This window comes from Erpetoichthys calabaricus, chromosome 10, assembly GCF_900747795.2.
Source record: "Erpetoichthys calabaricus chromosome 10, fErpCal1.3, whole genome shotgun sequence".
Taxonomy (NCBI): Eukaryota; Metazoa; Chordata; class Cladistia; order Polypteriformes; family Polypteridae; genus Erpetoichthys; species Erpetoichthys calabaricus.
The window spans coordinates 35,256,534-35,272,984 of NC_041403.2; the positions used below are offsets into that span (position 1 = coordinate 35,256,534).

General features: G+C 36.9%; 1 protein-coding gene across 2 annotated transcripts in view; it reads right to left on the reverse strand.

Moving 5' to 3' along the window:
* Positions 1–5,670: 5,670 nt before the first annotated feature.
* Positions 5,671–16,451, reverse strand: part of kif14 (kinesin family member 14) — a 48,492-nt gene continuing 37,711 nt past the window's right edge. For both annotated transcript variants that reach the window (XM_028811057.2, XM_028811056.2), the window contains exons 24-30: positions 14,479–14,700; positions 13,652–13,839; positions 13,084–13,242; positions 12,788–12,910; positions 12,273–12,347; positions 11,662–11,806; positions 5,671–9,496 (exon numbers count right to left, since the gene is read on the reverse strand). In XM_028811057.2, coding sequence (XP_028666890.1) covers positions 9,126–9,496; positions 11,662–11,806; positions 12,273–12,347; positions 12,788–12,910; positions 13,084–13,242; positions 13,652–13,839; positions 14,479–14,700 — 1,283 coding nt within the window. In that variant the 3' untranslated portion in view covers positions 5,671–9,125. The remainder of the gene's footprint in view (positions 9,497–11,661; positions 11,807–12,272; positions 12,348–12,787; positions 12,911–13,083; positions 13,243–13,651; positions 13,840–14,478; positions 14,701–16,451) is intronic.

The window sequence follows — 16,451 nt, forward strand, 5'->3', positions numbered from 1 at the left end:
AGAAGATCATTTGTGATTTTGACCAGGGCAGTTTCTGTGCTGTGTTTAGGACGAAAACCAGATGGAAAAAGTTATTTTTTGAAAGATGGGACTGAAGTTGGGAGGCAACTATCTTTGCGAGAACTTTAGATATGAATGGAACATTTGAAACTGGCCAATAATTTTAAAGGATATTAGGGTCTAAGTCAGGTTTTTTCAGAATTGGAGTAATTGAGGCCATTTTTAATGAGAGGGGGACAGTGCTTGTAGTAAGGGAAGAGTTAACTATAGTAGTTATCATGGGAGAAATATGTGACAGACAGGACTTAACAAAGCTTGTAGGCATCGGACAATTGGCATGTGGAAGAATTAGATTTTGTTATAACCTCCAAGATATCATTTTCAGCTGGTGAACTGAAATTTGAGAATAGGGTGGTTGGTAAGGGAATTGGGGTGATAGTGGAGAGTATGTCATTTTCTGCAGGAATAGAGGAAGCAAGTTGCTGGTGGATTTTTTTCATTCTTTGAGTTGAAGAAATCCAAAAAATTACAGCAGTATTTAACAGAGAGGTTATGGTGAGCGACATTTTCTGGTGGTGTAATTAGTCTATTCATTGTGGAAAAAAAGAGCTCTAGTATTTTTCCTGGAATGGTTCTGTCTGTATGCAAACTGCAATGGATCCAAAGAGGATTTGACCTTTAAAGTAAGAAGAGCAAGAACCAGCCGCTGCAGACATTTCGTCAAGAGTGATGTAAGTGCCACTGGACGATAATCATTTGATCTGATTGGACAGTTACTTTTTGGAATTGGCCGGAATTTCAGAGCTCTTCCAAAGCTTTAGCATTGTGTGTTCATTGAAAAGTTAACACAGGATTTCTGAGAGCTCTCTGCCAGCCTTCTTTAAGGAGCCTCCCCTTAATTTGATCACTTCTTGGAGCTTTATAAAGTTTCACCTTCCCTTCAGTAAAAGGATTTTGGTCTGCTACTACCCAGGAGCTGTCATTGCAATATTCTTAACATATCTGAATTGGTTTTCCTCCAGTATCCCATGGTGAGATTCTTAGGTTATCCGGCAACTTTAAAGCAGGGTGTGCAACTGAGGGTAACCCTGAACTTGGAAATACAGGTTAGATAACGAGACTCGTGTCTGTTTTACCATTTGCTTAGCATGTTACATGTTTTACAGATTTAAGTATATAAGCACATGGAGTGTGTACTTGGTGATCAGCACTATACAAGATTAGACTTATCTGAGGCAGCAGATGGATGATTCATTGGCGTATCTTTTGGGAATATATAAATCAGCTTTTAGTGGCTTTTTTTTTTAATGATCAGTGTTACTGTGTGTAGCCACAACAGGACTTCATGCTGTGCCTAACCCGTTTAGAACTATTTTGACAAGAACAGGCCACTCTATTCAACAAGCTTCTCAGCTCTGTTCACCTTCATCTTCGTAAAAAGGTCTGGCTGCGATGAAGGTTCCTAACTGTCTACTGCATTACTTGGTAACTTATTTCAGGTGTCAATGGTTTGTAATGTTTGTACAAATTTTACTCATTTGTCCCCATGTTCTTATTGAAGAACTTATTTTAAAGTGAAATAATCATTTCCTATACTATTTGCATCACCCATTTCTCATATCATCTTTCGAAACTGAAACCATGTTAGTAGTAATCATGGTGCAGTCAAATTTTGCAAATTTAAAATAAAACATTTTAAAAAATAAAGCCAGTCCACTCTTTTAGTAATGACAACAGCACATTTTAACTGAATACATGTTTACCAAAAAATATAATGTACTGTAGGAATTTTTGATGGATTATTAATTAATTAGCTGCGTGTGGTCTTCGGGACAAAAAACAACCTGAAGACGCCCTAACAGTTTTACTTTATTCATGAACTTGAAGAGGTGTCAGCTAACTCTTAAGAATTACCCAGGGCAGAGGATGTGGACCCACCTGTGCTTGCTGCCCCAGTGGCTTTCGTAAGAAGACACTGGCAATACCATGTCTTAGCCATATCACTGGCATAGGAGTCCTATTAAACTTTGTCTCAGGAAAATACCTCTAGATGGACAATGTTTTTTGTGGAAACTTCAAGCCTTGCCCTCTGTTGCTGAGGTGTTTCACTTGCACGTTGTTGAGATGCAGTGATTGCTTCTTTTCAACATTGTTTCTTCATCTGTGTCATTATCACAATGTTGTTGTTGTGCAGCGCGTTTTGCAGCCCACAGGTCTCTCGCAGTGAGAGGTGAGGTGCATCCATCCATCCATTTTCCAACCTGCTGAATCTGAACACTGGGTCACGGGGGTCTGCTGGAGCCAATCCCAGCCAACACAGGGCACAAGGCAGGAACCAATCCTGGGCAGGGTGCCAACCCACCACAGGACACACACAAACACACCAAGCACACACTAGGGCCAATTTTAGAATCGAGGTGACGTGCATGCAGACGCAAAATAATTTAAAAGTGCATGCATGCGCCATCTAGTGGCTGTGGTTGAGCGTGAGCAGAGCGGATCACTCCATACATACACAGGTCTTTCGTTTATATACAGTTAGGTCCATAAATATTTGGACAGAGACAACTTTTTCTAATTTTGGTTCTGTATATTACCACAATGAATTTTAAATGAAACAACTCAGATGCAGTTGAAGTGCAGACTTTCAGCTTTAATTCCGTGGGGTGAACAAAACGATGGCATAAAAATGTGAGGCAACTAAAGCATTTTTTTAACACAATCCCTTCATTTCAGGGGCTCAAAAGTAATTGGACAAATTAAATAACTGGAAATAAAATGTTCATTTCTAATACTTGGTTGAAAACCCTTTGCTGGCAGTGACAGCCTGAAGTCTTGAACTCATGGACATCATCAGATGCTGGGTTTCCTCCATTTTAATGCTCTGCCAGGCCTTTACTGCAGTGGCTTTCAGTTGCTGTTTGTTTGTGGGCCTTTCTGTCTGAAGTTTATTCTTCAACAAGTGAAATGCATGCTCAGTTGGGTTAAGATCAGGTGACTGACTTTGCCATTCAAGAATTTCCCACTTCTTTGCTTTAATAAACTCCTGGGTTGCTTTGGCTGTATGTTTTAGGTCATTGTCCATCTGTATCATGAAACGCCGCCCAATCAATATGACTACATTTAGCTGGATTTGAGCAGACAGTATGTCTCTGAACACCTCAGAATTCATTCGGTTGCTTCTGTCCTGTGTCACATCATCAATAAACACTAGTGTCCCAGTGCCACTGGCAGCCATGCACGCCCAAGCCATCACACTGCCGCCACCATGTTTTACAGATGATGTGGTATGCTTTGGATAATGAGCTGTTACATGCCTTCTCCATACTTTTTTCTTGCCATCATTCTGGTAGAGGTTGATCTTGGTTTCATCTGTCCAAAGAATGTTTTTCCAGAACTGTGCTGGCTTTTTCAGATGTTCTTTAGCAAAGTCCAATCTAGCCTTTCTATTCTTGAGGCTTATGAGTGGCTTACACCTTGCAGTGCACCCTCTGTATTTACTTTCATGCAGTCTTCTCTTTATGGTAGACTTGGATATCGATACGCCTACCCCCTGGAGAGTGTTGTTCACTTGGCTGGCTGTTGTGAAGGGGTTTCTCTTCACCATGGAAATGATTCTGCGATCATCCACCACTGTTGTCTTCCGTGGATGTCCAGGTCTTTTTGCGTTGCTGAGTTCACCAGTGCCTGCTTTCTTTCTCAGGATGTACCAAACTGTAGATTTTGCCACCCGTAATATTGTAGCAATTTCTCAGATGGGTTTTTTCTGTTTTCGCAGCTTAAGGATGGCTTCTTTCACCTGCATGGAGAGCTCCTTTGACCGCATGTTGTCTGTTCACAGCAAAATCTTCCACATGCAAGCACCACACCTCAAATCAACTCCAGGCCTTTTATCTAAATAATTGATAATGACATAACGACAGACTTGCCCACACCTGCCCATGAAATAGCCTTTGAGTCAATTGTCCAATTACTTTTGAGCCCCTGAAATGAAGGGATTGTGTTCAAAAAAATGCTTTAGTTGCCTCACATTTTTATGCAATTTTTTTATGCAATCATTTTGTTCACCCCACTGAATTAAAGCTGAAAGTCTGCACTTCAACTGCATCTGAGTTGTTTCATTTAAAATTCATTGTGGTAATGTACAGAACCAAAATGAGAAAAAAAGTTGTCTGTGTCCAAATATTTATGGATCTTACTGTATGTCTCACTGGCCGCGTGTGGTCTTCAGGACAAAAAACAACCCCAAAGACTCCCTAGCAGTTTTACTATATTCGTGAACTTGGAGAAGCATCAGCTAACTCTTAAGAATTACCCAGGGCAGAGGATGTGGACCCACTTGTATTTGCAGCCCTACTGGCTTTTGTAAGAAGACACTGGTGATGCCATATCTTAGCCGTATCGCTGGCATACGAATTCTATTAATTTTTGTCTTCAGAAAATACCTCCAGATAGACAATGTTTGCTCCTCATACACACACAGGTCTTTCATTTGTATACTGTATGTCTAATAAGATGGCCACCCAGGAGAAAGCCGTAATAATGTGGGATTAATCCAATAATTTGGAAAGCTCCTACTTTATGTACCTTACCTTTCTCTATTGTAGGAGGGGGTCTCCAGCCTTTAGACTTATATCAAGGTAACTGAGGCCCACTCGCTTTAAGAAACAGAATAATACAATTTATTGATAAACCTAACGAGTATAAAAATAGGATAAGTACATATTTATATTGACATATAAGATGGGCCACAGATAGACTAGACAGACAAACATACAAGACATAGGATGGCTGTTTACTGGTATTTAGAAAAACTTTTACATTACCAAGTCTTTATGGACGATGTTTGGAGTTGCTGCTTTGTTGTTTCTCCAGGTTGTAGTGGAGGTTTTTCATGCATTGGAGTGCACTCTTTCTCTTTGCTGCATGATTCATGTCAGTGGGGTGCTGATGCATCCTCAGCTTGCCTTCTGCTGTCTTTTGCCACCTCATAGGGAAAATGCATTACTTGTTCTTGCCCAAGAGTTTAGATGCTGAAGTTCCCTTCTTGAAGCAATGGCTGCTCCTAAGCTTAGTTTGGCAGACTGATCTCAGCTGTTCAGGCTCACAATCAGAAACGTTTGTGGTTTTTGGCTCTCTACGTAGGAGGCTCATAGCTTTTAGTTTGAGAGAAGATTTTATAAAGTCATTTTGGAGAGTTCCCTGTTCCTGAAAGAATTGTCAAATTTCTCTCAATGCGCCATTCTCTTGTCTGTTCTTCTTTTCATGCATGTGGGGTGCATGTGGCTTTAGAGGAAGATTGATCCTTCTCCTGATTCAATGAAAGTTACTTCCAGTTACGAAATCAGTATCTTCTCATAGGTGGGTTTTTCTTTTTATCTTAGTTGTTATCCCTTGAATTATAGGTCTTTGTCCTTGCATTGGGTCCATTTCACACCTTAAGAGGTCTGCAGAGGGGTCTCTGGGTAGATGTCGGATTACCAGGCAGATCCTGCTACAAGCTGGAGTTCAGTCACTTAGTTTGGAATGCAGCTGGATCCTTGAATTGCTGTTAAATCTGCTTTCTTGACAGGCCTAGTGTGCCACTAAAGCATAGCAGAATGGGCAATGTCCTCTCTGTCCTACGGTATATATACATACACACCATATGAAATTGTAAATATACATTATCTATTTTATCAACACTACAAATGGGCTGACAAGTGTCTTTTATTTTTATAACTCCAGAATTATAACAGATCATCACAGTCTGTAAATTGCACTACCCTTATAAACACATTATATAAAAAGTACCATTTGCTCCAGAGTCATTTCTTACGTCATCTGTTCCTATGGCATGATGTCCCTATATTGCTTAACAGTTCACTGACATATAATCAAGACAGCTTAAGTCACCAGGACTATTTCAATATTAAGATTTTTATCTCTCCTGAACCCACTTTTTCCATGACACGAGCAATTCAGAGTACAAGGCAGGTGTACCCATGCCTATACTTACAATGAGACCATTTTGAACATGCATTTATTGGAGATGTGTAGGGGACTTGGAAAACTTGTAAACAGCCACTCAACCACTAGAATAATGTGCCAATATTTGAGATCTTCTTTAAGTGACATTATGGGTGGAGATGCCGAGATTTCAGATGATCTCGGAGTATACAAAAAAGACAAGAGAGTATACTTCAAGAAAGATGGAGAAATGATGACAAGCTATGATTGCTTAGTGGCCAAAAATATTACAGTTCCTCAAATAGAATAATATGCTTGCTAAAGAAACAAAAACAGCTGTTCCTTATGATTTAATAAATGTTTAAAGTATTTAAGTAACTGATGCATTTTTGTTAATAGTGTTAATCTCTTTATATTTGTAGAACATTCCAGCTCAGTTACAAGCCAACTGCTCACTTCACCTTTTACAAGGCTGTCATTCATAAAACGTTTCCAACAATGTTGCTTATTTCAGCTTCAGAGGCAGGTAATAAGTATTGGGTGCTGTGAGTTGGGGCCTTACAATTTTAATTTGAATTTAACACAGAAAGTGACTGGTTTCCTAGTTTGAACTGAATATTTTATAAAAAGGCCAATAAAAATTTTAATACAGTATTGGCAAAAATACATGAAGTGAATAAGAGATCGTAACAAAAATATCAAAAATGCTATAAATAAATTCAGAGCTGCTTTTTGTGTTTCCTATTTTTAGCTTATATACTGTGGATTTTGTTTATTTTTAACAACCCTTGGGCATATTTAAAATTTACATACAGTGTATACCTTATAAAGTCATTTTTATGTCCGTTAATTATCCAGTTACCACATATAAAAACCTTTTAACAGAAAATTAGATATGTTTTTACAGAATAAAAGTGCAAAAAAAAAAAACACAGCTGCATGAAGCTGGAATTTTACAGAGTAACAAATTACAATATTTAGAATTCTGTGTAAAAGCCTAATTTCTATTGTACTGTATTATAATAATTGTTGCCACTTTGTTTTCCTGTAACTAGTCTGACACAGGATGGTTTGGTGGCATAGTGGTCAGCGCTGCACTTACAGTTTCCCAGTCCTAGCACTGTCTGTATGGAGTTTGCACGTTCTCCCAGTGTCTCCATGCATTTCCTTCTGCAGAACAAACATGTGCTTGTTAAGTTAAAGAGCAACTCTGTATTGGCCCAGTATGAGGCAGTGTGATGTGAACATGAGTGGTGTCACCCACGTGCGAGTAGGAGGACGTTGTATGGACCAAGTGAAGGTAATTCCACGCCAGGCCAGGGGGTGGCGGGGTGCACTAAATCTCCTGTTATCTCTACAGACGCCACTTCCGGTTCCAGTGCCTCGATTGACGTCAGAAGACGGTCACTTCCGGTTCCCCTACGTCACTTTCTGTCTGACTATTTAAAACCACCATCTTTGCAACTCAAGTTCAGTTCTGTTTCGGAGTCAGTCTTGTGAACATCTCTGTTCCTTTCAAAATCTTTTGCAGCCAGGGATAATATACGGGTGACCTCCCCAAACCTTTTTAAGTGTGTCGAGTCTTATCTTTTTACAGTGGACATGGCTCCGCACCCTGCATTGTTTTCCAGCTTATACCCAATTTGGCCAGAATAGGCACTCCATGTAACCCCCAAATGTATATGCAAGATGGATGGATAGAACATATAAATATATAAAATTTAAGAAATAACAATGAGACACTTAACAGTTCATTATGCCAGAAAGAACAGATGAGGACAAATGGAGAATTTTTAAAATGGTGGTTTTCAATTGTTGTCTACCAGTGGTTTTTGTTCCAAATCAGTGTTCAGTAATACAGCAATTCTGTCTACTAAAATTTACTTGGATAAAACTTTTAAATTGCCTTCATTAAGCCTTAAATATACAAACACCAGCAGAATTACATTTTACTTCACAACATTTAGTTGTTGATTAGTAACACAGGTGTGAAACATCATCCCACTAAAAAAAACTACACAGAATCAATAGACCACCAGGGGAAAACTGCACATTTTCTAAGGATGTACATAACTGAAATGCTACCAGACAGTACAAATCCCATGATGTGCAAACAGATTTATAAAGTTGTAAATTCCTCTGCACTTTTTCAATCTATGCTCATACTTTAGTAAAAGCATTGCATTCTACAAGCACTGGTATGTTTTGCATGATGGAGAGCTCATCCGCAATAAGGTTTAGAAGAGAGTGTGCCACAAGGAGGAGGGGAACTGAAACCCACTGTTAAAAAGCATTAAACAGGCATTTGCATGTCTTTTATACACTTAACATAACATACTCAAACCCACTCAAGCCAACTCAGGGTCACTGGTAACAACATTTGCAAACTTCACACACCAAAACTCACTCACACCCATTCCCCTTTGTTTGAATAAAGTTAATGTTCGGTAAACCTAAATGAAAATCGCTCATTCTATCCACATTTTGCTAAAGTGTCGGGACGGAGCCTAGAAAAGACGTCCAATCACCTGCGTCCCACTAGAACATCAACCACTTGTCAGGTATTTATGTTTCCCTCAGAAAAGCCTATCCCATGGGGATGTAATATTCTTCTGTTTAGTTAGACCATTATAATGAAATATATATTTATGTTCTAAATATATTATGTTCTAGCCAATGTTTGAACAAATCCATGCACTAATTTGAAGAATTTCTTATACAGAATATGCACCTTGCAGTGAAAGGCTCTGTCTTTATTTCCCACCAAAAGCACCTATTAGGCCATGCTGAAAGTTGTCGCTTTCCGTGGACATTAATTCAGAAGTTTGACCCTTTTCATAAATATAATTGATTCTCTCATGCACTGTACATGTGTTTGCAGGTCATTTTACCAGACTCCAGAAGTAATACATACAAAAATTCAAGATGCCTGTAATATTTATACTAAATAAATTATTTAGTTCTTTATCAGAGATAGTTTAAAGTGATAAATATAATGACATTTTGTGATGTTTATACTTAACTTTCTTTTCTACTTCCTAAAAATGTACTCCAATAAATGGACAAAACAGTTTACAGCCCTGATTTAAAAAAACATTGCATTTAGGAATCAGATTAAAACAGATTTGGTATCCATTGTCATTAAATATCTCAACAGTTAACCGTCTGTTATTCTGTTACACCCACTGAATTCCAGGAGGTGGGGTTGATGCTGGATGATCAATCTGTGCTTCAGGATATTCTGTGCTCCTCAGAACGTTTGTGTGAAGTAAGCTGCTGTCACCGGCTGCAAAGTGCTTCTTAACAGTTTGTACGAGTCCTGTGGTGGATAAATCTTCTTTGTCTGTATAAAGCTGATTATAAATGACAGCTAATGATTTAACAGCAGAGTCTAAATTTCTTCTGGCGGAGCTCATGTCTCTCATTGTGGAAGTTGGTAGAGAGTGTGCCAATAAGCCATAAGTTGTCCTGATACAGTCATCAATATTTTTTGCAGATAGACACAATGCCTCTGTGTTTCTCTGGAGTTGAAGTGTGTGCTCCATACCTAGACAAGAAAAACAAAACTGTGAATAAGTGCCTGCTATGCAAGCTACACCCAGTTATTACAAACAACATTTGAACATGGATTCAGAAGATGAGCTTAGCAGGAGAAATATCCATCTTCAATCTGCTAATCATTTTTTAAAGAAACCATGTGTTCAGTGCAGGCCATGGTACGTTAAAACAAACCTCTTGTTATTATACTTTACTTACAGCACACGCGTTCGCGCTCTGCATCCCCACCTACGTTTTGCACATGTGACTCACATGTAATGGGAACCCATGTGTTCAGCGCAGGCTGTGGTACATTAAAACAAACCTCTTGTTATTATTAAGTAATATACTGCCCTAAAATGACTTGTAAAAGACAAAAACTTGATGGTCACTCTTTTCAAGACTCTTGGATGAATGAATATGGATTTGGACAAAAAAAGGATCGTGCTGTGTGTGCGTTATGCTGTGAAATTGTCGTGTGTCAATGTCCTTATACACTTGACATACATCAAACTAAACATCAGTAAAAACTCTGACGAGAAAAGTGAAGCTATAAAAAGGGCTATTTCTGGCTTTAAGAAACAAACTACTTATTTTAGTTAAATAATTGAAACCAAAAATAAAGCCACTGAATATAGTTTTAAAAAAACTTGACAAAACACTCTTTTCACATACAGTATGATCCTATGTATTTTAAAATATTGAATGAGCAATAATATAACATCTGGTTATAAATGGGGTTCAAAAGTATATATTTTTGAAGCCCATCATAACCGGGCCAATTTTTTGACTCTATATATAACAAAATTGGTAGAATTATGTCGGCACACGGAATAACATTGTAACACAGGGTCAGCATGACACCACTGAAAGGTTGCCGACCACTGCAATAAAGTAACATAGTATATTTATTGAAGCTTAACATAACTCTGCATTTGTCTCAACAGAAAACGAAATAATTAATAAATACAAACAAATACATATAAAAACATAAATATGTGTAAACTAGATAAAAGAACACAAAAAAATCTCAAGAGCAATACTTATACATAAGAACACATTCTTTTACAGAAGTAAAGGCAACAGAAATCAGAGTAGACATGGAATACTTAGATGCAAGAAATGGTAGCCATCTTAAATAATTCCATGTACTACAGTGAATAAAATGCTCCAGTTGTGTTTATTAAGACCAATTAAACTTCTGAAACTTTCAAACTCAAAGAAAGTACTCTATGTATATGATAAACTTGAAAGAAAGACACAGCTTATCCTCTGGTATCCTCATTGCACTGTTTCCATTGGCTGATTATTTTATATTTTACTTTCTTTGTCTAGTTTTGTGAAGTGAGTAAATATTTCTGCAAACTCCTTAGGTTTTTGCAATTTTAAATATTGCATTACACAGTGCTTCTTATTTGTAACAATAAATACATACATTTTTATTTGAACCTTTAATATGAATATTGGATAATTTTCCTTTTGTGTCTAACCTTCTTTTAGTTACAGTTGCCATTATGTATTATGGTATATCACAGGACACCAAGTATACACCCAAAATTATTCATACAGGGCCAATTCAAAGTTGCCTATAAATCTAAGATGCTTGTCTTTGGGATGCAAGATGAAAGAAAAATGTTTGCAGCCACAGACAATCAAGCTTGGGAGGAAAGAAAAAAATCCACCAAGATTGTGACTAAGCTGAGATTAAAACATGGTCTACTAGTATTTTGAGTAAGGAATACTAATGACTGCATAACCACACATATAAACTTTAAAATAATACCAAATTTAAATAATGTCAAAGAATTATATATAAAAAAGGGTGACACACCAGTGCATTAACTAGCACTGCTGCCTCATACTGTCTAGGGTCAATATTTGATTTACACCCCACTCACATTACCAAAAAGGTTTACCCCTCCGTTTGCTCTCTCCCCAATCATGCAGGTTTTCTCCGTGTATTCTTGTTTCATTCTGCACTGCAAGGCTATAAAAGTTGCACTAATTGGTAACTCTGGATTGGATACATGTGATTTGTGATGCTTACATGATAGGATATGGCTTCCTGCAGCCCAACTGAAATGCATAAACTTTGTTCAGAAATGGATGGATAGTAGACAGAAAAGAAATTGGCAAACTAATATTTTTATACATGAAACAAAAGATTTAACATACCTTTTAAAGCAGCAAGAATGATTGTGCAGATTTGAAAGAAAGCCTCATGAAATCTAAACAATTTAATAGCAATAAATGCTAGCGTCTTTAAATTGCCAGTCTTCAAATTGTCTGATTTTTCCTGTTCTGAGGTTCCAATATTATTCTGCAAAACAATTCATTTACTTAAGGTTCTCACAAAATATGACGTTCAAAATGCTTCATAACACTTATATATTAAGGTGCCTCTAAAACCTCAATCTATAACCACTGATAAAAAGGTATGAATTACTTTGACTGATCAAGAAAATCAGTACAGGATAGTTTCAAATTCAGTTATTATAATTCTTAATTAACCATTTTACATTTAAGTCATCCTTCTTCTGAATAGCACCATCATATTGATCACTTAAAGAACAATTTTGTGAACAACATTAAACAATGCACTCTGTATACACATGTGAAGAAAATACAAAAAATAGCTTCATATGAAATCGTATACCTAAAACTGGAATGACATTTCTTAGGAAAGGATGAAGAAGACTGGCATTCTATAAAGTGGGTTTCTGCTCTGGTTATAATGAACCATAGTAAGGAAATTAAAAAAAAAATCAAAGATTTATTGTTCTCACCTGTTGCAAATGGTTAATGTATCTACTTATAGAAGCAATCAAAATCAAAGAATTCTTCTTTATTCCCTGGAAAATCTAAATAAAATTAAACAATCATAATTATACCACCGATACCACTAATTATATTGATAGAATCAACAAAGTTCTTTTGACTTATAATAATAAGGAAAACATTTTGCATTCAAATTTTGTAAATTTATATTTGCCAGTGTAGGTTTCCTAGATCCCAATGTTGTTATTCAGGCATCCTCAGATTAATACCCAAAACCAGAATAAGAATTTGTAAAGATTTTCTTTAATAGCTCTTTTTGGGTAGTGTGCAACACACTAATAAACAGTATGTATGTATACACCAGCTTGCATAGCCTGTGTCCATTTTGGTCATCATGGGACATGATGCAACAATAAGTTATACCAATCCAAATTTTACGTGGCTAAAAGAAAATAAAATAAGATGGCTTCACTTTTCAGAACATAGATGGGGTTAATGAACTATTGGGGAAAAAAGTAAATACCTCAGTACCAGGATGCATTTGTTGAACATCATTTTCTGTCTTCTTACTGTTAGATGCCAAATCCTTATAAAGACACGCCACACCTTTTTTTACTCCTTCACAAAGGGCAACAGCAACCTTGCTCTAAAACAGGTGTTGAGAGCATAACCGTTGAAACATGTTTCACAACACAAATATTACACACTATCAAATAACACAAACATTGTGCACAAATATTTATTATGTACAGAAACACAATAACAGCATTCATTGTGTCTTATTTTTGGTCCCTTTGGAAAAGTTGTATTTTGTTTTACCTTAAATGTAGTTTCAGCTTCACATTCCCATTCTTCGACATGCAGCTCTGTCCCAGTAATGGCTGAAAGGTGTCCTATTAGTTTTAAGGTTGTGTTTAAGGACCCATTTATTTTACTGTGAGCTTCTTTAACCATTGAAGAAATATCTGAATCACATCCCTTGAAAAAACAATGTGAATTGCTTATGGTACTGATTATTTCAACATTATGATGGCATTAATTATAACAGAAACTACCAATAATAATAATTCATTACATTTACATAGCGCTTTTCTCAGTACTCAAAGCGCTATCCACACAGGGAGGAACCGGGAAGCAAACCCACAATCTTCCACAGTCTCCTTACTGCAAAGCAGCAGCACTACCACTGTGCCACTCTTAAATTTGAGTTTTACATCCTTTATTAGTGACTAAATATTACAATGTAGCTAAAAAATACCTTAAAAGTAATAGCAATACTTTCATAAATTTGACTTTAGTCCTCTATATAAATATCACTGCCAACAGTTATAAAAAAAAGTTAGTTTTGCAGTCTGAATTGGAACATTTTGTTACAGGCAACACTTACTTGAATGAGTAACTGCAAGTATCCCCCTACTTTTCTTAACTCCTCATGTAACTCCTCTGCAACACTGGATGTAAAGCACAAGCAAGACTTGATATTGGAAAACCACTGCATTATAGATAAAGCCAGCCTTTCGAGTGATAAAGTTATCTGGATGAGTTGGAACTCAGCCTCCCGGCTAGCAGCAAACACTAATATAAGAAAAAGTAATATGACAGAATGTTACAAGCACAAACGTACACACAGGAAACAAATACCAATTATAGTCATTATGTTCGGACACTATCGATTTTTCAAAAGTCAAGTCTTACGTTTTATATCCTTTTTTTACTTTTAATTTCCCTGAGAGTACAACACTATGGTGATCATCTATAGTGTACTGAAGAGTAAGTCTGACTTGCATATCTGAAATATACCCATGCACTTTTGAAAGATACTTAAGGAGTAAAAACAAAAAACTCTATGAATGTATTTGCAGCAGATCCGGATCACAACATTATTCCTAGGAATACTTAAAGTGTATGGAAACCATAGCTAATTTTACAATGAGGCATACAGATACCAAACAGATCAGTATTTCTTTGGTTGTAGATGCTAAAACATTACTTTAATTGATGTTCTGACAAAAACAATTTGAAGATTGGGGAAAAATGCACAATTTTGCCACTTTCTACTTCATAATATAGAAAAATCACTCCAACTCATACAGACGTGACCTGTACTTTGATCTTGAGAGAACCACAAATGATTGCAAAGTGAGAATTTCTACTTTGTCTGCTAAAGATACATAACAAAACAAAATATAATGAATTTTGAAATGTAAAGCTTACAGTTTTCTTGAGTTTCTTCATCCAATTGCTCATAGCATTTGGAGATGTTGCTTACACCCGAATTAATAGTTAGAACATCAATTATTGCTCTGTCTGCAATGCTTTCTTGTGTCTGATCACACTTCTTCAGCTTTGCAATGGTGGAACCAATCAGATCTTTGCAAATTTTTGGAAGTGCTGATTCAGGAACACTAGATCGTGCAGAAGGTTTGCTCATCAGACCTTCAAATAATAATAAATGTTTAATGTTAATAAATATTGGTTTGATAAGACACACTGCTGTATTTCAAAACAACATAAATGTATATACAGAAAGTATTCAGACCTCTTCACTTTTTTCACATTTTATTATACTGCAGCCTTACACTAACATCTTACAAATTCATTTTCCCCCACATCAAGTAGTACTCAATACCCCAGAATTACAAAGTGAAAACTTTTTGCAAATTTATTAAAAATAAAAAACTGAAATATCACATTTACACAAGTATTCAGCCCCTTTACTAAGTGCTAACTTAAAGCTCCTCTGGCAGCAATTACAGCCTGAAGTCTGCTTGATCTGACGTGACAAGCTTCACACATATGGATTTGGGGATTTTTTCTTCTGCCAGGCTGAATGGAGACCATTAGTCGACGGCTATTTTCAGGTCCCTCCAGACAGTCAATTGCGTTCAAGTCAGGACTCTGGCTGGGCCTGTCAAAAACAATCCCAGAGTTGTCTCTAAGCCACTCCTGTGTTGTCTTTGCTTTGTGCTTAGGGTTACTGTCCTATTGGAAGGTAAACCTTTGGCTCAGACTGAGGTCCAAAGTGCTCTGGAGCAGGTTTCCATTAAAGATATCTCTGTACTTTTCTCTATTCATATTTCACTCAACCCTGACTCGTCTACCAGTTCCTGCCAAAGAAAAAGAAACTCGCAGCATGATGCTGCCACCACCATGCTTTACTATTGAAATGGTATTGTGCAGGTAAAGAGTGGTGCCTGGTTTCATCCAGACGTTATGCTTAGAATTGAGTCCAAACAGTTTAATCTTGGTTTCAGTAGAACAGAGCATCTTGTTTCTCACAGTCGGAGAGTTCTTTAGGTACCTTTTTGTAAACTCCAAGCAGGCTTTCATGAGTCTTTTACTGAGGAGAAGAAGCTTCAATCTGGCCTTACTGCCATAAAGAACAGATCAGTGTAGTATTGAAGTGATTTTTGACCTTCTGGAAATTCCTTCCATCTCCACAAACGTGACCATTAGGTTCTTGGACACCTCTCTTAACAAGTCCCTTCACAACAAACTGCCCAGTATGTCCAAACAGCCAGCTCTAGAGAGAGGTGTGGCTGTTCTAAACCTCTTTTATTTAAGAATTATGGAGGCCACTGTGCTCTTAGGAACCTTCAATATTTCAAAAATTTTTCGTAGCCTTACCCAGATCTGTGCCTCAAAAAATCCTGTCTACAAGTTGTGATGCACATTTTTATCTGCGAGACCTATATACAGGTGTGCATCTTTCCTAATTATATGCAATCAATTGAATTTTCTACAAATGAGCTCCAAATAAGGTGTAGAAACATCTCAACAATGATCAATTGAACTTGCCTCAATGTGGTATATTATTACTATATTTGCATACAATTCTAAAATTCTGTTTTTGCTTTGTTTGCAGACCTCTGCAACCCTGTTCAGGACTAATCAAGTTAGAAAACGACTGACTGACTAAGGTATTTCATGTTGCTTAATTTGGGGAAAAAATTAATGCAAATTATTTTAGTATATGGCTGTAAAATAACAAAATGTGAAAAGAGTGAAAGGGTCCAAATACCTTTTGAATGCACCGTACATGTGATACTACTAGAATGCAGTTTTATAATCCATCCTGAACGAAATTCCACAAAAATAGCAAAATTACTTATTATCTACGTATGTGAAATAATTAATAATTATTATTATTATTTTAGAAATCATTATGCTATTCACAACTACAGTAT